General features: G+C 41.7%; 5 protein-coding genes across 9 annotated transcripts; 2 read left to right on the top strand and 3 right to left on the bottom strand.

The window, feature by feature from the left end:
• Nucleotides 1-36: 36 nt before the first annotated feature.
• Nucleotides 37-12,988, top strand: LOC106740946 (ectopic P granules protein 5 homolog). Of its 3 annotated transcripts, XM_014612440.1 has the most exons (32): nt 37-382; nt 522-767; nt 1,000-1,098; nt 1,210-1,737; nt 1,822-2,238; nt 2,395-2,799; nt 2,931-3,153; nt 3,225-3,397; nt 3,483-3,623; nt 3,812-3,972; nt 4,059-4,188; nt 4,332-4,876; nt 5,045-5,222; nt 5,353-5,376; nt 5,487-5,714; nt 5,815-5,978; nt 6,072-6,257; nt 6,329-6,452; nt 6,616-7,131; nt 7,210-7,352; nt 7,535-7,712; nt 7,796-7,993; nt 8,060-8,191; nt 8,323-8,559; nt 8,697-8,880; nt 9,033-9,592; nt 9,728-9,897; nt 9,974-10,182; nt 10,294-10,539; nt 10,660-10,876; nt 11,017-11,226; nt 11,312-12,988. In XM_014612440.1, the coding sequence occupies exons 1-32, from the start codon at nt 359-361 to the stop codon at nt 11,661-11,663; spliced, it is 7,548 nt and encodes a 2,515-aa protein (XP_014467926.1). In that variant the 5' UTR covers nt 37-358; the 3' UTR covers nt 11,664-12,988. The 3 variants fall into 3 exon arrangements, with proteins under 3 accessions (XP_014467926.1, XP_014467925.1, XP_014467924.1); XM_014612438.1 differs by having other exon boundaries at nt 359-382; nt 1,000-1,737; XM_014612439.1 differs by lacking the exon at nt 5,353-5,376 and having other exon boundaries at nt 1,000-1,737.
• On the bottom strand, nt 12,221-14,099 carry LOC106740951 (putative lipoyltransferase 2, mitochondrial). Its single transcript, XM_014612448.1, has one exon. The coding sequence runs from the start codon at nt 14,075-14,077 to the stop codon at nt 13,367-13,369; it is 711 nt and encodes a 236-aa protein (XP_014467934.1). The 5' UTR covers nt 14,078-14,099; the 3' UTR covers nt 12,221-13,366.
• A 16-nt stretch (nt 14,100-14,115) lies between these two features.
• LOC106740949 (Werner Syndrome-like exonuclease) lies at nt 14,116-16,332 on the bottom strand. 2 transcript variants are annotated; one of them, XM_014612446.1, is made up of 7 exons: nt 16,095-16,332; nt 15,696-15,746; nt 15,402-15,529; nt 14,952-15,176; nt 14,525-14,669; nt 14,351-14,452; nt 14,116-14,225 (listed from the first exon to the last, which is right to left on the bottom strand). In XM_014612446.1, the coding sequence occupies exons 1-7, from the start codon at nt 16,131-16,133 to the stop codon at nt 14,130-14,132; spliced, it is 786 nt and encodes a 261-aa protein (XP_014467932.1). In that variant the 5' UTR covers nt 16,134-16,332; the 3' UTR covers nt 14,116-14,129. The 2 variants fall into 2 exon arrangements, with proteins under 2 accessions (XP_014467932.1, XP_014467930.1); XM_014612444.1 differs by lacking the exon at nt 16,095-16,332 and adding an exon at nt 15,923-16,049.
• A 66-nt stretch (nt 16,333-16,398) lies between these two features.
• Nucleotides 16,399-20,267, top strand: LOC106740947 (sugar phosphate exchanger 2). 2 transcript variants are annotated; one of them, XM_014612441.1, is made up of 10 exons: nt 16,399-16,550; nt 16,657-17,452; nt 17,535-17,613; nt 17,945-18,080; nt 18,152-18,520; nt 18,881-18,925; nt 19,190-19,394; nt 19,468-19,616; nt 19,798-20,100; nt 20,187-20,267. In XM_014612441.1, the coding sequence occupies exons 2-10, from the start codon at nt 17,182-17,184 to the stop codon at nt 20,247-20,249; spliced, it is 1,620 nt and encodes a 539-aa protein (XP_014467927.1). In that variant the 5' UTR covers nt 16,399-16,550; nt 16,657-17,181; the 3' UTR covers nt 20,250-20,267. The 2 variants fall into 2 exon arrangements, with proteins under 2 accessions (XP_014467927.1, XP_014467928.1); XM_014612442.1 differs by lacking the exon at nt 18,881-18,925.
• Nucleotides 20,268-20,660: 393 nt separating this feature from the next.
• LOC106740952 (gamma-secretase subunit pen-2) lies at nt 20,661-21,722 on the bottom strand. Its single transcript, XM_014612450.1, has 3 exons — nt 21,415-21,722; nt 21,060-21,164; nt 20,661-20,977 (listed from the first exon to the last, which is right to left on the bottom strand). The coding sequence occupies exons 1-3, from the start codon at nt 21,473-21,475 to the stop codon at nt 20,838-20,840; spliced, it is 306 nt and encodes a 101-aa protein (XP_014467936.1). The 5' UTR covers nt 21,476-21,722; the 3' UTR covers nt 20,661-20,837.
• Nucleotides 21,723-21,729: the final 7 nt, after the last annotated feature.

Here is a 21,729-nt window from a genome sequence, read left to right as displayed (position 1 = left end):
AGATTGTTATTTTATAGGGATATTATGGTCGAATGATAAGCGACATTGTTTAGACCAGCTGATCAAAAACAGTTCCATCAAGGTGTTAATGACGTTGTTGCAGAATTATCTGAAGTCGACCGAGGCGAAGACGATGATTAAAACAACAATAAACGTCTATGAACAAGCGAAGTACTGTTGTCAAAGCCTTCGGTGTATTCACTTATTCTTGTTGACACTCAACATACTGTGAACAAGTGCTCTAAAATTATCTCGAGTTTCAACGGAGACTTTTCTCCGAGACTTTCGGAAAACACCCAGTAATTTACGTTGATCCATTGCTGATTAGTGAACCCGGCTGCCATCCTATTGTTTCAACATGGAGAAGCAGAAGCAACGACAGGTAAAAATACGGGCATTTATTCTCTGCGATGATAACTAACGAAGAATTCAATTGATAGAATCGTATTTTATTTACAATATAGATTTAGTCTTTTAATTATGATATAGTTTTAAAGCACCGACTCGTGTCCTTCTTCTAGAAAAAGAAACGGGAAAAGCAACGTCACTCGATCCTGGAACATCAGATACCAGATGCTCCAACGCTGGAAGAATTCGAATGCTTGCTCGGGGAATCACCCACAAATTATCCCAAGGGCGAAGGTGTGGAGAATATGGAAAGTGAGTTGCACTCAGCGGCTATTGATACTGATGTTTACGAAAAGGAGATTGCTGAGCAAGCAGCTCATGAAAACGAGTGCAGTCTGCAAGTAGAAACAACCAGCAAGGTATTTAAGACTGATATTTGAAGCTTTTACAGTGTAGAGAAATGTTTAATCCAGCTTCTGAATCGGTGTCTTGCCTTTCCCAAATTTGTTTCCGTTTCAGTTCATTTCATCTTGAAATTTCATGCTTCATTTCCTTACAAGTTATAGACATAAAAAGTGATAGTTGTATATATAATATGATTATTTTTAATATAGGCAACATACACTAAGGTTTATATATTACATGTTTCAGATACTGCCATTACATGAAAATACCCGCGACGAAGTTGACACTATCCTACCTCTCTCAGTGACAGACAATACCTTGAATAATCAAATAGAGCAAGTTCAGGTAAGTGTCACCACAATTCAACTAGTTGATATCCCATCAACTGCCACTGAGGAGCCCAAGCAAGCAGTACAAGTCACTGAAGACCTAAACGTGAAGATTCCGTGTCAGAAGCAGGCAGAGGCTCTAGAAATCAAGAAGGACGCGCAGAATGCTTTCAAGGAGGTCAAACCATTCACAGAACAGCAACTGGCATCTTTGTACAGTAATCAAGAATTGTCACTGGTGGACATATTTGTGAACGAGTTCACGGAGACGCAGCTGAGATGCGGGCCGCTTAGGCAGCAGCACAGGTTGCACGAGCTATTGATGGGTTACCTGAGAGTGAGGAATCACTTCATCGCGAATTCGTATGAGCTGGATCGCTTGAAGAAGAACTGCCGGGAGACTCAGAAGCAACTCTGGTACCTGGAGAAGACCTCGATGACGGAGAGCGGCGAATGCCAGGACGGCAATCCAGTTGCCGCCAGCCATGAGTACGCGATCGCCCACTTCAACCAGCAGACTCTGGTCGCGCTCTCTAGAACTTTGACGGCCATTAAGGACGCTCTGCACAATAGCCAGGCATTGTATTGTTACGAGGCGGAATCTTTGCGCCTGCAGATCGAGCATTACGTGCAACGAGTCGCCCGGAGTTTCAGCGTAAGTTGTAGCGTTCCTCCTTGAATAAAGTTGCTTATGGAACTGTGATTTTTCACAGTGCACAAATAATCTTCTTACTTTCAGGAGTTCGCCAGCCTTCCGCAGACAGGTCCGGCGAATCTCCTGCCGGAGCAATCACCGTCACAGACGGCTCCGCAGCTGGTGGAGCTCAGGATGTGCGTGACGATTTTGTTCAACTTCCAGCGGCGAGTCCTCAAAGATGGAAAGTTCGTCACAGACACGAGAGAGTGGCTGTCGAAGCTGGTGGCGATCCTCCTGAGGGTCGCCACATGGCAGGATCATTTGTTTTTACTGAACCACATCTTACGGTGTCCTGGCGGCGTAATGAATTGGGCCAAGTCGTTCGTGCAAGCACCAGTGCGCCCGAAAGTGACGGGATTGTGCTCCTCGCCGTTCAGTGATCCATATCTCGATCACATGATCGCCACTCTCGCAGTGATCCTGTTGCCGATCAAAGAACGGGATAAATTCCTGGAGCAGGTAAACAAACCATAAAATAATTTGATAATCTCAAGTTAAGTAAACTTGTTTTTATCATCATTGGATAGAGGATAGATTCTTAAACGTTACTGGCTAAATTGAATCTTGAAGTCGCTACTTAGCCAGATATTTCTCAACTATGCATCCGCTTTGCAGGTACAGGTATCCTTGCAGGATACTTCGAGTAGTCCAGGCGACACGGTATGGGTGATGTTAGACGAAGAAGGCGAGGAAGATGAGGACATCGCCAATATTGGCGCTAACCTGTTTGAGAGCGACTTGATTTCCCTTCTTCATCAGATTCCGCTAGACAAGCTCTTCCAGCAAGTGCTTTTTATACAGCGTCAGAATAACAGATATCATCAGGAGGAAAACGCTATCACAGACCATCACATGCTACGTCTCTTCGCATTCTACACGACACTCGTCAAACTCCTCAAACAGGGTCTGAAGACTTACGACTCGCCAAGATACAGGCAGTTGGCGAAGAGGCTCAGCGCCCTAATTAGAGACGTCGTTCAGTATGCCAGCGATCAGTGGGAAATATTCGACAGGAGCAAGGTATGGGGAATCTGGTGACATGCTTGTTACATTAAACGTTAGATATTCTTCAGACTGGCCCAACTTCGCGTTTTGATTGCTTCTTAGTGAAAGCTCAGTTTTAAAGTGATGTAAATTTCTTTTGCGCGTAGGTAATTGATGAGTCAATGCTGCTGAAACTGCAAACCGAGTACGATTGCTTCTTCGTAAGAGCGATCCTCTGCATCTTCTCGTCGCGACGTTTAGGTGCTTGGCAGTACCTCGCCGCGATACCATATCACATTATATCGTCCTCCACCCTATGGCACATCTTCTATATTCTACACACCGATTCTGTACCTGGCGACGCAGCAGTATTGAATATGTCGGCTGCTGGTAAATAAAATACGACACACGAATACAATATAATTACAAAGTTCCTGAGGCAACTGTATTCAACTTTGCAGATTGGGAGGCTGAGTTAAGCTGCCCTCAACTTCATAATCAGTTCGAGGAGAAGCTGTGCGACATGCCCGGTGACGAGTCCTATTTTCTGCTAACTACCTTCGCTAACATGGCCATAGCAAGAGGCTACCAGGACTACGATTTCGTAAGAACAACCACGATTGATCTGTTCCAAGTACGTAGATATTTGCTCCTAAAAATTCGGATTATATTTTTAAGATCGTATCGTTGAATTCTCAATCTAACGAATTGAATTATAGATTGGATTTCTCAGTGAGAAGACTCAAGAGTCCTGTTCGAAGGACGCGAGATCACTTTTATCGAACCTGACGAGCAAATATCCTACTCTCTTATCTGACATATTGCGTAAATTGAAGGATAATTTCGTATCAGTTGGAAAGGTAAGTAACAATGATTTTTTCTCTAAACTATTTCGTACTTGTTATTAACGAATCTTAATTACGTGATTCAAACCATACGATTTAATGTTATAGGAAAGGATAATAGTGCTAGCATAAATTCACTCGATAACCGATACATCTTATTAAAATATTTTTAAGTAATAATAAACGTTTTAAAATAATTTCAGCGAAGCTTATATTTATTCACCGAACTGAAAATAGGGATGTGGGTGCCACAGCAGCAAGACATGGAAATCCTATCTATTTGGCTGCATCAACATCCTTTAACTTCGTCCGAGAGCCATTTGGCTCGATTGATCCTTACACATTTAAATTGGGCCTTCGATGAGTAAGTTTTCTGAGTGTTTCTTGAAGATTCTGAACAATTAATAAGAAATTTACATAAACACATATTAATGAATAATTATTAAACAGAAAGGACAGTTTGTTTCTTCCGATTCATCTACACCGACAAGTAGCGTTGCTGATTGTCGAGCTTGTGATCAAATATACGCCTGACAATCCAGCGCAGACTGCTTCGTTGTTAGCCGAAGGTGTGAAACAGGTGAGTCGCTAGAATTGAACGATGAGAACGAAATTGATCGGAAGCGCTTTTATTAGTTAAACGTTAATGTCTTCTTTAATACCTGCATGGAGTTTCTTCCACATCATTGATCTCAACTGAGCAATCTTTTCCTCGGCTTTCAGGTGTCATCGATGGTGAGACCACAGAACAGCGAGCAGGCGTTCAGTCTGTGGGCTTGGGAGATGGTGAATAGACTGAGGCTTCATCAGTTGGATCAATCGGAAGCCGTGTGTCGGCACACCATATCGAACCCGGCCGAGGGTCTCGCTAACGTGCCCAACATGGAATCCGACTCTTTCCTAGACATCTTGATGAGAGGAGTGCGCGAGAAGCAGCCAATCGCTTGCTATGTCTCCATGCTAATGACCCTGTGGGGCCATTCAGTGCCATTGATCTGTGTTGAGGGCTTCAGCCAGCTGCAGACTCTGCAGTGCTACTACAAATACGAGCAGGTGCTGGTGTGCCTATACCGCACGGTGCCGTTGTTTCTCGATTGTCCAGAATCGTTGCTGAAGAACGACAAGTTTGTCAGTCTGATAGTACCACTTATTACTGCCGACCGCACGTACATGAAGATGGCGAAGAACCTGATCGCCCCGGAGTTCCCCGGACCGATCCTTAAACAGTTTGCCTATATGATAGAGTCGCATCTGCACCATTACAAACGGTATTGACAAAGTGTAAATAAATGTGAAACTGTTAGAATCAGAAGATTAATATATAATCATACGATTAAACTAAAAATGAAGTAATAAATAATGTAATGAAATGAACGGAAAGAAATGGGTTGTAGTCGTGAAGATATATACTTGTTGATTATTCATTTTGTTTGCAGATATTGTTTGTACAGTCCAGAACGTTTCGTACACTTATGGCTGAACGTACTGATATTGGTCCAGGATTGGAATAAAGACCATAGTGTGATGTATCTGATGGATACCGTGATTCGTGCGGCGTTCTTTCATCTAGACACCAGAGCGACGATGAGGAACATGTTTCAAAATCTCTTTTGCGTGAGTCTCCTCAAATAATCTGAACAGTGTAATCATGTGCAAACTAAGCACCCGGAATCGACAGAAAGTGGATGTATGTAGCAATTATGTTATTTTTGCATTAATTTTTTTAACTGCTATTGTTTGCTAGCCTGCTATAGAGGGCAGTAACGAGGTAAGATGCGTAAAAATAGGTCAATTTAGTGAATTTAGTGAATTTTTACACTGTGGATTTTTAGTCGCCATTAATATATGTATTACTTACGTATAATATGGAATCCGTAGAATATAGCGTCGAATCGGACACCAGGATCATTCGGATCCTTCCTGAGCTGGGCAACAGGATCCTCTAACTCGGCAAGCCTCCTCGGCGGAACCGTCCAGGCGATATGGCTCGCGCATCAGGTCTTGTTGGCGGAAGAGTACGACAGGGAGATGAAAACCGGGCTTTGGCGCGAGATCCTGCGAGAACTGTCCATACAGTCCAAGATATCTTTGGACACTGCGCTCAAGGTTTGAAAATTAGAAATATGAGCATTACAGCAAAGCGTTCTGATAATATAAAATTATAACTGTGACAGGAATAGTATATGTGTGTGTGTGTGTATTCCAGAGAGCTTGTGCGACGGTGAAAGTGACACCATTTGGAGTGAGTCACTTAGCTATCTACCGCTGGTCCCAGCAGGCCCTCGACACACCTATGGATCATCCACTTCTGCCTCTCTTGTGGCAAAACTTCTTCAGTTTATTCCTCGCACGAATTCCTACAATCGCCGGGTGAATATCATTTTATTCTTTAAGAAAAAGCAAACGATAATTACGTGAACATAAAGTCCACGTCATTCATTTCTTTGCTCCGAATCACCGTAGATCCACGGGTCAGGGCGGAGTCGGGGAAAATTTCTTCGAGGGGATGATGAATCTGAGCTATATGAAGAAGTTGAAGAAACGTCTGCATGAGACGACGGAACATTTCCAATTGAAAGGGGAGAAGGACACAGACAACGGGAAACCGATGACAGATGAACGGCGTATATTTTACTTCAGTGTCGCAAAGTGAGTGATAAGCGAAGAAGAGACTTGAGTACGGGATTATCTTTACCATCAAAATATATGCTCTGTAACAGGTTCTACAAAACATTGAGCCTTTGGTTGGAGGAACCTCGTCTTCAGGAGCCGGCGTGTTATTTCCCAGCTCTGCCACCGCAATATATGCCGCAGAGACTGATCTCGCTGGTGCAGGGAGACCGAGTAAGTTGATTGCATTACAGAACGTAATTGGTTATATAATACTGTAGTAACACTAATAATCATCATTGCTGTTGTTGTTACAGAGTATCGCACAGTGTGTAATATTAATATGTAATTGTTATATTATTATTTGTTTCTCACTCTTTATCAATACGCCAAAAAGGCGCCCTGGCTTGAATACGTCGATCACTGGACAGTGGAACAGAGTCAGTTGAAGGCTGTCTTCGAGTGGGAACGAGCAACATTCCGCGACCCTGAAAATCACCTGAGATATTCCCAGTCTCCAAACGCCACGGAAGCGGTCGACCCTCTTCGCCGGATATTCCGGCGATTGGGCTCCTACGAATCACCAGTGCCACCGCCAGCCCTCAGTCGCAACCAACCGGTGCTGGGCTGCGTGGCTCGAGAAAGTCTCTACAACGTCACAGCAGTGATTGATCTCGTCAAGCCGCACCTCAGGGTCGTTCTGGACTACGCGCAGACATACAACTTGATGGTTTCCGAGCACACCGCGGTGGACTGCAGCTTCCTGGAGCTGGTGCCGACGCTCTATCGAATCTTCGAGAATCAGGTGACTCTGCACGCTCTCTGCGACCCCGCGCCGCCGGGTCAGAGGCGCTCCAGATCAGGCACACCACCCACAGTGCACTGTGCGGGTCCTGCGATCATCAGGATCAAGGTACGATTGAGGAACGTTAAAAAAATAGAAAAAGAAATGAGACTGTTTCTTTCTAAAAAAATGCTTTTGATTGCACAGGTTGCAGAGGCTCATGTCAACGAAGGTGTGGATCACATGATAACCCAGAATCGGGCAGAGTATGAGAATTTGTTGGTGAAAGCCAGTCAACCGCCGCCTAGCAAAGTCACTCTGGGCTGTGTTTTCATCGATCATTTGATCGCGTAAGCAGCCCAACGATTGTTTTACCGTTCTTTTACCTGACGATTTTTTTCACTCTTCGAGAGTCAGCTATCAGGTTCGACTTGAATTTTAGAATTATTTAATGTCACTTATACCCGAATCTCTCAAATCTATCGGGACAAATTCACTCCTGTTTAGCTTTATTCGCTTTGTCGTTTTTCAGAATGCTGGAGCACGAATTAACCGTCAGTCGCACCAACGAGAACGGCGCGGTGTTGCAAAAGGTGCAAGAGAGCGGAGTCGAGCTGTTTTACTACCTGGTGGATTCCTACACGGAAGAAGCAGCGTTGTGCCCACCTACAAAACAGCTTATTACTACTTGCTTGGAGAAGTTGGGCCGGGTACACGTTACGATTCTCTAGTCAATTTCTAGGGATTTTATAAATTAATCAATTAATTTTATCTTTGTAAACTCTGCTTTCAGTTATTCATCAGTGGAGAGGAGATTCGAGGCCCGCAATTATTAAGCACGATCATACAAAGGCCGAATCTCGGTGGCCTGTTGGGCCCACACTTCACACCCGTCGCCGGAGGAGCTTCCACATTCTTGCAGATGTATCAGACTGTCGTAGAGCTGGCTAGTGGCTTGAACGTCGACTTGTGCTTTGTGTTGCTCTCGAAAGTAAGAGTCGACCTGTATTATCGCCTTTTCTTCGCTCTCATAATATCGTTATTGTTTCCATTACAGTTCGACGTAGGCAGCTGGTTGAACTATCGCCGTCCGCGATTGAGCGAGAGGTCCACTTTTATAGATTTAATTTCCAAAGCATTGTGCAACATCGGTCTGAATCCCGAGGAGGAGAAGCTAATGCTACACGAAGTGAGCGTGGTTCATTTTGTGTGTTCGTCCAGTTTTTCATATCTTAATAACTGTCATAAATTCAACTCTTGTCGAAGCAATGCTTTAATTAAAAAGAGACAAGAAGGTTTTTACTATTACGATTGACGTAGCTCTTCCGGAATCACCTACGTCTCATCCTTTTGCACGAGTTCCCCGAGCACTACGGCGAGGTGTTGAGTGCAGTGTTGAGAGGATCCGAGAGTCAGAATTTGTCTCTGGACGTGTGGCGCGATTTGCTGGGAGCTCTCAGCGGAAAACCGAAGAGCAGCGCGCCCATACATCCGTCAAAGATCAGAGACGAGGTCAGGCATTACGCGACGGAACAGAGACTGTTATCTCGCCAAGAGGTTCGTTCCGTCAATACCATAGGCGATCTCTGTGAACCAAAGAAAACATATTCGATTTCATTGCTTCATTTTTTATTTGAACAGTAAGTTTGCGCGAAAATGTATAATCTGGTATACGACGTTCCATTTAATTTCAGATGCACGATACCGCTGTGCTTTTGAGCCGACACTTCATGAAGGAGAGGCTGCAGTACGGGCTATACGGGCTCTATCCGAAATACAGGGTTTACAACGAGCCGTTAACCATATTTCTGGGTATGGTCGGTCACGCCCTAGTCGTGCTGACTCTTCAAGCTGATCGAGGGTCGCTCGCTGATCAACGTGAGCCCATTTTAGAATTGTCGATTATTTCAATTCCGAAAATGTTATCATCTCGCAACGCAACCATCGGATATTTTGTTATAATTACTACACCTGCATAATCACTTAAATGTGAAGTCTGTAATATTACCTATTTTTTTTTTTTGATTTAGTGTGCGAGAAGATTTGGCCAGTGTTGAGCGAGATGTACGCACCGTGGATCACTCCGTACTGGACGAGGAACCTGCGTGAGCCGACAGCGGCGTGGATTCAGCAGCTGACGGACGACCGATCGGTGCTACTGCCATGGATCATCACCGACGGTCCTTACGCGAATCGGACGATGGCGATGTTCGCGGAATGCGTCCGCTTCATCGTCGACACTATGCCAGCGTCCAGCAAGATCCTCAGCTTTGTGTGGCAATTCTACGTAACAAACTACGCGCACGCGTCCGTCAAGGAACACGTGCTGAACGTGGTACACGGTAACTTCCTCTCTCTGCCGTGGGATCGCTTTTACCCCAGCGCCAACGACGTTGACTTGATGATCAAGGTTGTCGATCAATATCTGCCAGACTGCCACCTGTTCCTCGGCAGTGTTTTCACTTGCGTTAATTGGTCCGTCTGGGTCAGCGAGTTAATGGCCATACAGTCAATGCCAGTCGCCGCCAGGATGCACGTCTGCCTGTTGAACCTGTTGGTGAAACTGTCCAATGAACCTAATGTCAGGCAGGTAAGATCGAAGAGGACGATTCCGAAAATCTGAGAATTCGAGAATATAAAATTAAATATGGTGAAATTGAATAGCTTGCCGAAATGCGTCAAGTAGACTAAAACCTCGGAAGTAAAAGTTCAACTGAAATTCTAGAACGAGAAAGCGGTGCAGCTAGTTGCCGAGTCCGAATGCTTCTCCTGGCACTTGATCGATGCTGCAGCGTACGATCAAGTGATTAATTGGCACGTGATGAGCTGCGATCCCAGGGTAATTCTTTGCCTGGAGGTGGACTATACTCATCCCATTGACACGGCTGTGAACAGGTAAGCCTGATTGGTATCAGGCTGTATCAGTAGCGTGTAAAAAACAACTGAATGATTAAAACAACTGGATATGTAGTTTGCTAAAAATAGCGGCGGGCTATGATCCCACGGTGAAGTATTTTCATCCCACTACCCTGAAGAAGAGGCAGATGTACGTGCGCTCTTCGGTCAAATTGTTGATCAACTGCACCACGAGACACAAGTCTCTTCTTTCGACCAACAGCAAAGCGTTCAACGTTGCGTTGTCGCGAATGCTCGACGACATGGAGATCGTTATCACTAGTAGTAAGTGTCTAGATGAAGATCCGAGGATCTCAGGTATGAAGATGCGACTTGTTTGCAACAATAAACGGCAAAGAAGTCTAAAGCCTAAGGAATCTTCTTTCTTTCTCTCAGCCGTCTCCGAGTCGCAACAGGTTGCCGAAGCCGGTCTACTAATCACCGAGTTCTTGCACTCGATGAATCAGAGCACGGCGTTGAGCGAGCATTTCCGTACGAGTTGGACAGCGTGGCTGCTGGAGCGAACAGCCAGCAGTCCAGTGCTGATGGGAGTGCTGAGGGTGATCGGGATTGCGGTTGCTTCCTCGTCCATCCTGGGCCATCTTATGGAGGCAGCCTTGGAGGCGTACTTCAAGTATAACGGTGAGCAAGAAGACGGAGCAAGACTCGTCTATAAAAAAACATTTGTGGATTTCTTTCATTTTTCGAATCCCCGTTCTTTTATTTTTACGATTCCCGTTCTGACTGACCTTTATTTTTTAGTAACGGACGACGTTCGGCCTACATGGGCGGCGGTGCTGATGGTGTTGCAGTCCGTAGTACCTCGTCAGCCGCCGTTGGAATCTATACTAGTGTCAGAAGGTAGATTGTTAGCTCTCTATTCCGTATTGCTGAAGAGACTTCCGTCCTGTCAGGATATCCGAGAAGAAGGCATGCTTCTGATCAATCTGGTGGATTGGATCAGTGCCATTAAAACCACGTAAGTGTTTCCAACGGACAAGTGGGATTTTTATATCCCGAACGTTACTTATCTTTTCTGTCGCACGTGAAATCATTGTCTCTTTAATCTCGTCGATGAAAATGTCGAAAGCATCACGAAGCCATATCGAATTTATCCAGGGATATCGCGGAGGAGAAATTGCCTCTGTTATGGGCGAAGGCATGCGAGCTGGCCTACAGGCAGTGTCAGTACAGCGAGAATACAGTGATAGCTGCCAGAGCACTGAAGGGGCTGTCACGAGCGTTGCTGACGGTAGCGGATGACGCGGGACAAGGATGGGGCATCCTGGGCGCTATCGGACTGAGGAAAGGTTCTCAGCTCACCGTACGGTAAGCCGATGATCGCTAAGAACAACCTTGTTTTCCTCTCTTTGTAACCGATATAGTTCCATTCCGTCGTTCAATTTTCCCGCAGGTGCAAGTTCCTAAGTCGCGCTACGGCTGTCTACTGCCTGGCGCAGTTACCAGAATCCAAGTCCGACCAACAATTAGTGAGATATACTCCGCACTCGCCCGGTGTAGCGCCCACGAGGTCGACTGATCCGGACGCGATGGAGATTCGACCGAGTGTGGAGGCTGTGAAGGCGATGCAGAGTTTGGAGGGGCTGCTGTTGAACAAGCAGTACGCAGAGCTGCGTGGTGACGTGGAGAGGGCCGTCCGACTCGTCAGGGACTCGGCCAACTCACTTCACAACGCCGTCGAGGTCGTCGGCTCCCTCACCACAGAGCTCTACAATCAAAGATACCTGCACGTGCTGACAGAGTGATAATAGTTTTACGTAGACTTAATGACGAGCTGTTGATGAGAGCGTTTCGAATCACTTTAACTAAACGCATGACGCGAGTGTTTCGTGTTACATTTCAAGTGTTATCGGAAAGGATTCCTCGAGGTCTCGATACGATCAGACAGATGTCTCGGCAGATTTAAAAGTTTGACGATTCTCAGAGAAATAGTCTTTCGAAATGTTTCAAAATGCATGAAATATTCCTGACCTCTCGATTTCGACGAGACGCTTGAAATGACGCGAAACTTCAGGGTAATTGAATCACTACTGACTGAAAATAAAATATATATGTTCGTCACTATGTAGATCTCATCAAACGATCACGTTTAAATTGAATGCCTAATATCTTTAACGAAATTAAAGATTGACGCGATTGCGTTATAATTGTGTATTCATATCCGGTGTCAATAACATATATTGAGTCAAAATGACTCGCTTGCTTACTTGTAGCGATATTCAATTAACAGTTCTTATCTTCAATGCACAATGGCGCAGTCTTCAAGGCGCATAATGGGAATTTATGTATCTATTTTGCCTTCTTATTGTATAAATCTTTCAGAGATTTAGATCAATATGTGGTCAGGCGAGATGCTTTTTCTCCAACTTTGACGTTTCATTTGCTCGCCTTACTTAATCTTTCTTTTATTGCAGTATATAAAAATATTTTTATTTAATAAGTATTGACAAATATTTTATAAAAATATTACAAATCTTTTTATATACCGCATTTACATATTAAGTGTACAACTTAATCGTCGATCCCTACATTTAATCAACGCCTACAGCACATATTCAAATTTAAATGCTTTTCCCGCAATTCTTCTTCCGAAGCGGATTTTGTCAGTTATTTAAAAGATGGCAAAGCATGTAGAGAGTAACGGAAACTATTTCAAAGGTTGAGAGATTATTCATTTTTTTGTAAATAAACAATATATTTTCTTTAAAAAGACCGAGAATTAAGTTGTACATCTAATAACTTCTGTGCATTCAATTTAAACACGATTATATATATATATATATATATATATGGATTGTCATTAGCGATAAAATGAGTAATATATAGTTATTTATGTAATATAAAATTTATTATGCACTCGCGCCGCTCCCAAACACAATTCGCATAATCGATGATTTGTTACTGATGTTACAGAAATTATGTGTTCAATTAATTTCTGTGTAAATCGCATTAGAGTTTTGGCAATACAATTAACAGATCAAGGTTAATATTTTTCAATCGCACAAGCACAATAATTGTTAAAAAGAAAATATCAATTAACAAATAAATCTAATTGAATTTGTTGACCGAATTCATCTTGAAGAAATTGTAGCATTAACAACATATTTATCGATATAGAAATACGAATATTATTTTTATATACAAATTACTTTTAAATTGATATCACAGGTTTATTCTGTGATAAATTTAAATTCGATTTTACAATAGTTGTGATATTAATTAGAGATAGATAGCTACAAAGTGTTATCAAGATTCTCTGAAACTCGGAGACAAAAACATCTTCAGTTTTTCCAGACTCCCATAATATAAAAATTTCTTAATATTAATATGTTTATAATATTAGTGTATCAATATTGTCCGACTTTCAACAATCTGAAACATTCTCTTGGAAGTTAAAAGTCCTTAAAACCTATCTACTATAGAAAATTTAGTACTACTAATTCTAATATTAATCGTCCGTAACTTTTATCGCATCTTGCAAGATCCGTGAGGCCTCATTGGGCGGAAACTCTATCAGCTCGCACTCGAACTGCTCACGGAAAGCGTTGACGAAGATCGGCAATATGTCGTAAGCCGTGACGTCTACGTTAAGCTCCTTTGAGATGCTGGTGACGCCTTTACCTTCGATGCCGCAAGGCACGATGTGTTCAAACCATTTGAGGTCAGTGTTGCAGTTGAGTGCCAAGCCGTGGGTGGTGACATAACGGCTGCAATGAATGCCCATGGCACAGATTTTGCGATCGTCGACCCATACTCCGGTGTGCGGCGACGTTTCGGCCTTGATGTCGAATTCTGCGCACAAACGGATCACTAGGCGCTCCAACTGGTCCACGTACCACCTGACACTAGTGCGAAATTGTTTCAAATCGAGTACCGGATAAGCTACTAGCTGACCAGGCCCGTGAAAAGTGATCAATCCGCCACGGTTCGTCCTCCAGAACTCAGCGCCGAGATTTTTCAGTTTTCTTTCTTCTTCGACTGTGTATGCCTTTTCGCGAATTCCCACCGTGTACACCGGTTTGTGTTCTAAAACCACCAAGGTATTCGCCGGCTTACTCAAACGCTGATGGTGATGATCCGACAAAATCTTCTGAAGTCGATGACCAGCACCGTACGACAGACGACCGGCCAGAAGGACTTTCACCACTCTCGGATGCATCTTAGAGATTTTTTATGTTAATTTAAATAACTGTTGAAATTGGTGAGCTTTGTTAAGGCAGAGGTTTCACTGAATTCTCGTGATTTTGACTTTGCTTCTCTAAAGCAACGGCCTTCGCCTGAATCGTCGTGTGAAGTAAAAGAGATACCTGCAAATGAGGAGATTGTTACTTTGCAGTGAAATATTACAAACTATCTGGCAATTATATTTTTTCATATAAAATTTTCAATCTTCAAAGAATATAACTTCTAGATGATTTTAAACTGTCCTTACATAAGCATCTGTTGCCGCATAAATTTTCTGGGCGTCGCTGAGTGGTTGCACGTGCCACTTACTCCTTCGTACCTCGGGATTCTTGTCAATTTTTTTCTTCAACTAAACATATGAAAACTTTTTTATAGATATCCAATTCAATTTCAAAGACAATCTCCAATTGAAAATTAATACCAAGTAAGCGGTTAGTCTTTCCAAGCTCCAACGGCAAGATCGTTTCAAGACTTGATTAGCGTACGTTCCGCAGTCCATACAATTATTTTGTACCACCTTCTGAGCAGGAAACTCTTTAAAGTCTCGTCCGAGCTTCCAAACGTCACTGTAAAACCATCAAACTTGCAATTATGGAAAAGCTATTATTATTATATAAAGTATAAAATAATTATCAATAGTATTAAAATAGTGAGACAATTAAACAATAAATTAAAACTGAAAGGAAAACTAAAATTACACATTACACGTATGTTCAAAAATATCGAAAACGCGGTACCGAGCTGAAAGCCAAATCAAAATTATTTCCTTACCATGGAAGCCTAAAATATCAGATTACATTTACTACTTATTTATTTTGTATCATATATATATATAACAATCTACTAACTTCTTTATATTGACACCAACGAGTTTAACTTTTGGATGACAAAGAAACTCGACAAAGGCTGCTGGAAGTTTTTTCAGCGAATATACATGCAAAAGATAACACACACTGTCCTGTAGACAGATTTGTGCCAATGCAGTTTTTCCACTGCCAGTTTGGAAACTAAAAGGCCATTCCAGATCAAAACCTACTGGTATAAACTCCTTTTCACTACGCTTTACTTCTTGTCTGAAAAATTTAACAAAACACATGATAAAGGAATACATCAATAATTCGATACTTTTATCAAAATTTAGATAATAGGTGAAAATTAATTTATACGAAATTACATTTTCAACTATATTTTTCTTAATGTTTCCTTAATTTCTTTTTAACCTAACTTCTGGTCTCTCTAGTTTGAAATTTCTCTCACGATAATGATTCTCATTTCAATTTTTAATTTCCTGTACTCACATGAGACTGTCACAAATCTGGGCACAATCAAAGAAGTCATTAGCATATTGGATATGTCCTTTGAAAATAATTGGAGGTAAAGTTTCTATGTCAGGCTCTCTCTCAGGTTTTGGCTGCTCCAATTTTTCCTGTAAAGAAGGAAATTGAGTAATCACGACTTTCAAACTTTTGGGACAACTTATTCAATATAAATTTAAGTTTGAGCTTAGAAACGAGAGAAATTTTAATTTGACAGTAATTTATTTTTACATAACATTATGCATCTCTTTTAAAGGACGATTATTATTTACACACCTTTAAATGCTGCGGTAAGTTTCTTGGTGATCGACGCAGAGCTCCAGACACCTGCAAACAAAATGCAACATTGCACACTTCTCTAAAAATTCTCTAAAAGAAGTAGCAAATCAGACGATCGAAATTGGAAAATGTATCATGAAAAACGCTAAATAGCACTAAATATAATCATAGCAAATATAGAATAGCACTAAATATAGACATTCTCAAGGACTTATAATGCATACTAAAGCTAAATGTATTTTTATGATAAGTTTATAATAAGTCCTTATAAATAGTGAAGTGAGATTGGAAAAAAACCAATAGCAGGAAAGAAAACTATATTTCCAAACAGACAAATAAAACATAAGAGAAGAAGCAGAGAGACAAAAACACTAACCAATTCCGCGCAAAACTAACCTCCTTGCCAAGCTGGGCACTCCGTGTCGTCACTGCCATGATGGAGGGAAGATAAACAACCGTCGGAATTTATCACGCGATCAAATCGTCAAAAATTTCGTAAACTAATTTGAAACGACAGTCTCGTGTGAGCTCCGAAGTAACAATGATCAAGATCAAGATGACATTGTCACGACATATCGGAGATCCGCTTCTAGGTTTCCCGCCAATTTCACATCTGCTGAACAGCTGACGCGCGCGAATTTGTCAACCAATCATCTATCTGCAAGAGCGCTGCTCTCGCGTATCTCGTAAGTTACTGCTGCGACCTCGGCTTCAGAACAGCTTGAATGAAGTTGAAAAGAACAAACGTCTGTCCTGTCGTAGCGTGGTAAACATTCCATTTTTATGTAGGAGAAGATAATATAGCATTTATAAAATTTTTTAACGCGAACTCACGAAATTTCCCACAAACGGGTGAGTTTTGTAGGGGAGTTTCTCGGGGATACAAGATAATTTATCGGTTCTACGCCTGATAATTAGGGTCTGCTTTTATATCATATATCTGTATACTTGCTTTCAGGTTATGACTCATAGCTGCACTTGTCATTGAATTTGTCTATTGCTTTCTCGCTTCACTGCTCAGTAAAAGCGAATGAACAGTCGGGGCAATGCAAAGCATGGTGGACTTGGCGTCCCTGGAACGTTGTTCACATTTGTTACGAATAATTCACGGAAAGCGCGCAAAGAGTGATTTACTGACGTGTCTTTTAATTTCGTTAACCGATAATCACGATAATTTTAATTAGTAGTTGAAACTTACTTCCGTCCTAAGTTCTCAAATCTCCATCTGTGTTCCATCAGATGTGTATATCACTATAAAACAGAAGCACCTTTTAAATAGCTTCAATTTTCCTACCTGTACAAGATATTTTTGTGTATCCGTCACAACCAAAGAGTGCTTTGTTACTTAATGATCAGAGATTTAACATAATTTAATGTTAAAAGTTGGGATCATATAATATATATAACAAAGTATTGAGTGATATTCTGCCAAATATCGTTTCCTCAAAACTTATCAAGTCAAGTATTACTACATGCATAAAGTATGAACGGCCAGGTGAAAGATGTGCCATGTGGCATTCAGTGTTTAAAACACATATGCAACAATTGCTGTGTACATCATCAGATCAATTGGAAGCCATGGTATCAAGCTGGGATACTGGTGACTACTTTCCTCGCGTATACTTGCTACCATTTGACTCGGAAGCCAATATCTGTGGTGAAAAATGTCCTGAGCCAAAATTGTAGCGGAATACTGCCACCTTCCGATGTCCCAATAAATGACAGTATTCATTGGTGCGATTGGGCTCCATTTGGTAAATATGATCAATATCCACTTATTATTGATTTTATCAACATACATATTAGAATATACAAGTAAATTTATCGTCTCTCCAGACACGGAAGATGCGCCGGCGTTACTCGGTTTGCTGGACTCATCGTTTCTCTTCGCATACGCGGCAGCTATGTTTCTCAGGTAATGCATTGAAATTATTCGAGCTTATCGTACATGCATCATAAAAGATGCAACGAGATCTCTTTCAATTTGCTGTGTACATCACCTTAATGTCACTCTGGTGAACCCCACCAGGTCCAAATTTCTTGGCCATCGTATACAGTCGTATATCGAATTGCTCAACACATTGCCAACCACAAGATTAGTAATAATACAATAATATTATTATTAATAATATTACTAATTTCGTAATAGTAATAATATTCAGTGAATGTCTAATCAAATCACAATCCTAATTGACATGAACAAAACCGTTGTTATTGAAACAATGTTGTTTCGTTTGCCTGTGCAGTGGGATTATAGCAGAAAGGGTAAATCTGCGATACTTCCTTTCTCTCGGTATGATCGCGTCTGGTATATCCTGTTACCTATTTGGGATCGCCAGGCCTTACGGTATTCATAACTTGTGGTACTTCGTCCTCGTGCAGGTACACACCAACTTACGCGGAACATAGAAAGCGCATAAATCCGTTTCCACGTCCTCTTTTGTGTCGTGCAGGCAATAGGCGGAGTATTTCAAACCACGGGTTGGCCTGGCGTGGTGACAGTCGTAGGGAATTGGTTCGGCAAGAAAAAACGCGGTTTCATCTTCGGTGTGTGGAACTCGCATACATCCTTAGGGAATATACTAGGCAGTGTGATCGCGGCGAACTATGTCGAGTCCGATTGGGGCCTGAGTTTCATGGTGCCTGGCGCTATAATGGGACTGGTCGGGTTCTTCATCTTCCTGTTCCTAGTGCCGAATCCTACCGACGTAGGGTGTAGCCCGCCTAACTCTCATGTGTACAGAAAGATCGAGGCGTCCAACAGTTCGGATGATGATGCCTATGTCGATGTCGGTGACGGTCCCCACACTACCGGAGAAGATGTAAGTTTGTACGTAGGTGACTGACCAACTTCGCGCTGCCTTCCTATCGGATGTGAGCACGCGTTGTGAGTGTACATGTTGTCTAACAGCAAGCACAACTCTGTAACATCAAATTTGATTTAGATTAGAGTCAACGCACACTTGTGATTAAAACGTATTACAAGCATGTCTGTATCGTTGAATATAATTACAAGTATATAATTTTTTTTCTACCCCGTTACTGTGGAAATGGTTGTAGTATGCTTCTCCTTTTCTCTCTCTTTTAGTTCCTTCAAAATATTTACACTTAGTAAATCATTTAATTGTTTCTAGTAGATATAATTTGCACTTCCATAATAAATAACCATCTGCTGTACCTAGCGTGTCACCTATCGCTGTGTCTACCGTGATCAAGTTGCCGCTGACGTAAGTGCATGCCACTTTCCTATTTAATTAACATTGTTAGTCGCAAGTCGAGTTTCGCATTAGCGTGTAAATTATACTTTCGTTAGTCGAACGGAAGGTTGCAATGTACAAGCAATGGTTATATCATTTGCAATTTTTAAGTAAACGAATACGTATCATAATCTCACCCAACACGCAATCAACAACAACGTGTCACTGTTTATCAATGCATCACAATCCAATCTGTCTGCAGATTGCTACATGTTTTATTTGTGCATTTCGAAGGACCCGAATGATAATTCACGATCCGAAAGCAGTCCGATGTTATCGGGACATCGACGCATTTACGGCGCACCTCAAGATAGCGCGATTGGATTTGTGGGAGCCATGAAGATACCTGGTGTCATCGAGTATTCCTTATCTCTGTTCTTCGCGAAGCTCGTTAGCTATACATTCCTTTACTGGTTACCACTGTACATTGCAGCTTCGAGTGAGTATCTACCGAGAAAGTATCCTTGCAACTATGCAAGTTTCAATATAATCTCATCGCGATCTTCTTGCAGCTACGTATGGTACAAGCTTAAGCGCATATTTGTCGATTTTATTCGACGTCGGCGGTATAGTAGGCGCTATAGTGGCTGGAGTTCTATCCGACTATACCGGCATGAGCGCTTTCACATGCGTTATCATGTTTGGACTTACATTTCCCGCAGTGAGTTTCTACTTCCAAAGGCTGACCACGATACCGTTGAGAGGAAGCGAAAGCAGCCTAGTATAATTCTTTGCTCTGAAAAGAAAATTTAACGTTACATTTTATATATTTTATATATTATGAAAATATTTCAGCAACAAGGAACGTTATACATTAACATGTACCTCATATAATCCCACAGTTATTTATATACGATTACGTCAGAAACGCCAGTCTAGGCGTCAACGTGATACTGCTACTGATCGCGGGATTATTGGTAAATGGTCCATATGCCTTGATAACGACTGCAGTGTCCGCCGAACTTGGGACTCACCCTAGCTTAGGTGAAAATTCAAAGGCCTTAGCCACAGTGACTGCCATTATCGATGGTACTGGCAGCATCGGAGCCGCCGTAGGTCCGTTGTTAGCAGGTCTAGTGTCTCGATGGGCTGGATGGCACAATGTATTTTACATGTTGATGGGCTCAGACTTATTGGCTTTATTGGTGAGTTCATTTTATCTACTCGTTTACTCTGTGAGGAAGAAAATCCTTAGCAGTGACGTACATATATTGCATTTTTGTCGTTTCAGCTTCTGTCCAGATTAGTTTATAGGGAATTGAGATTATACGTGCAAAGACGACGAATTCTTTGAATATAGGCTGTAAATTAGCAAAATTAATGGTAGTAGACCATAATGAAGAATATGATTTTATATGGAAATTCTACGCGATTGACATGACCGTTTGCCAGATCTACATATGTCACAATCTCACTCGCATTTCTTAACAAATTGTACAAATCACTGCAATGTCATCTTGAACATGGCCGTGAAAGAGAAAGATATATATATACATATATATATATATATATAATTGATATTATTTAACTGATGTAAGAAATTCTTAAATGTACAGAAATATGCAGTATATATTTTTTACAGTATTCTCTATATCGTAATTTCTACACATATCTAAGTGTAGTCAAATAAGAGACCATAATATAAAATAGTTCCTTGGAATACTCCTTTTGCAATCGTTATTTTTTTAATATACAATGACACTTATACTATAAAAAAGGTTGTTTTATTTTGCCAATGATACACGCTGGATATAAAATTTTGCTGTGAGTCAAGTACAATTATATTACAAGCTTAATATAATAATATACAAAAATTATTTGTTACGTGTCTGTGATAAATTATATTGCGCAATTATATAACAATATATCGATATTAAAATCATCAAGGAATACCAGTGGGAATTATATAGCTGATAGCATCGGCGAATTCACCCCAAGCGGCTCTTTGGGTTTGAAAGGTAATTGTCCATGCCAGCAAAGCAGTGGCCCAAATTGCTGCTCCTATAGCAGACAATATCACATCTGAAAGGAAAAGAAATTCAAAAAATGTTTGTCCCTTTTGTGCGCATAATTTGTCACAGGATCAAAATTGACCGATACTAACATTTCTTAATCTGTTTCTGTTCCTCGTATGATGGCTCAACAAAGGCCTCTTTCCAGAACCAAATTGCATTCACAGCCCACAGAAACGGCAACAGTGCAAAACCAACTGTAACAAAGTGATGAACAAAGGACTATGTAAACAACAGATCTTGTTGTTGTTGTAGCGCTACTCTGTGTATTGAAGATATAATTCGGGAAGTAAGAAACATTACAAGGAAATGTAGCCGGTGAAAGTGTATGTAACACAGGAAGATACTGCCAAACCACGTATTTTGTTGTATGGTTGTGTACCTCGAGATTGGAATAGTCAATTGCGGGCACGACACGTTAAAAGCACATAACGTTAGCAAACGTACCACGAAAGTACCACTTGCAGAGATACAATTTCCTCTCGTTCGGTACCTTGGCCAGATCCATCGCGACGACGACGTTGGTCGAGAAACGTCTCCTAACCTATACTCCTATCACTTGTCTCGCACGATCGTTTCACTCGCCTTCTCTCGCCGTATCTTCTGCTAAACAATTCGACGCAACGATCGGCACGATCGAGTTCACCCGTGATTAATCATGATAAATCGCAAGGAACGTTGACAAACGCGGAGAAAAAAGAAAAAGAAGGTACAGATAATTCCGACTCACGAGCATCTCGCCACGCTCCCAAGATGGCGCGC

Source organism: Dinoponera quadriceps, unplaced genomic scaffold (genome assembly GCF_001313825.1).
Source record: "Dinoponera quadriceps isolate SergipeBrazil2010 unplaced genomic scaffold, ASM131382v1 scaffold397, whole genome shotgun sequence".
Lineage (NCBI taxonomy): Eukaryota > Metazoa > Arthropoda > Insecta > Hymenoptera > Formicidae > Dinoponera > Dinoponera quadriceps.
Note: the sequence above shows the minus strand (reverse complement) of the source record. Positions and strands in the feature narration are given on the sequence as shown.

Bases quoted from the DNA above. Each gene is read 5' to 3' on its own strand.
- LOC106740947 (XM_014612441.1), top strand. From the start codon at position 17,182: ATGAACGGCCAGGTGAAAGATGTGCCATGTGGCATTCAGTGTTTAAAA. The intron at 17,614-17,944 runs GTAATGCATTGA...TTGCCTGTGCAG, and splicing joins GCGGCAGCTATGTTTCTCAG to TGGGATTATAGCAGAAAGGG. The intron at 19,617-19,797 runs GTGAGTTTCTAC...ATAATCCCACAG, and splicing joins TTGGACTTACATTTCCCGCA to TTATTTATATACGATTACGT.
- LOC106740951 (XM_014612448.1), bottom strand. From the start codon at position 14,077: ATGCATCCGAGAGTGGTGAAAGTCCTTCTGGCCGGTCGTCTGTCGTAC.
- LOC106740952 (XM_014612450.1), bottom strand. From the start codon at position 21,475: ATGGATCTGGCCAAGGTACCGAACGAGAGGAAATTGTATCTCTGCAAG. The intron at 21,165-21,414 runs GTACGTTTGCTA...ACTTTGTTACAG, and splicing joins CTGCAAGTGGTACTTTCGTG to TTGGTTTTGCACTGTTGCCG. The intron at 20,978-21,059 runs GTTAGTATCGGT...TTTTCCTTTCAG, and splicing joins ACAGAAACAGATTAAGAAAT to ATGTGATATTGTCTGCTATA.
- LOC106740949 (XM_014612444.1), bottom strand. From the start codon at position 16,042: ATGTTTTATTTGTCTGTTTGGAAATATAGTTTTCTTTCCTGCTATTGG. The intron at 15,747-15,922 runs GTATGCATTATA...TTTTGTTTGCAG, and splicing joins TAAAAATACATTTAGCTTTA to GTGTCTGGAGCTCTGCGTCG. The intron at 14,453-14,524 runs GTATTAATTTTC...TCATATGTTTAG, and splicing joins AAAGACTAACCGCTTACTTG to TTGAAGAAAAAAATTGACAA.
- LOC106740946 (XM_014612438.1), top strand. From the start codon at position 359: ATGGAGAAGCAGAAGCAACGACAG. The intron at 4,877-5,044 runs GTATTGACAAAG...TTTTGTTTGCAG, and splicing joins CATCTGCACCATTACAAACG to ATATTGTTTGTACAGTCCAG. The intron at 6,453-6,615 runs GTAAGTTGATTG...TACGCCAAAAAG, and splicing joins CGCTGGTGCAGGGAGACCGA to GCGCCCTGGCTTGAATACGT.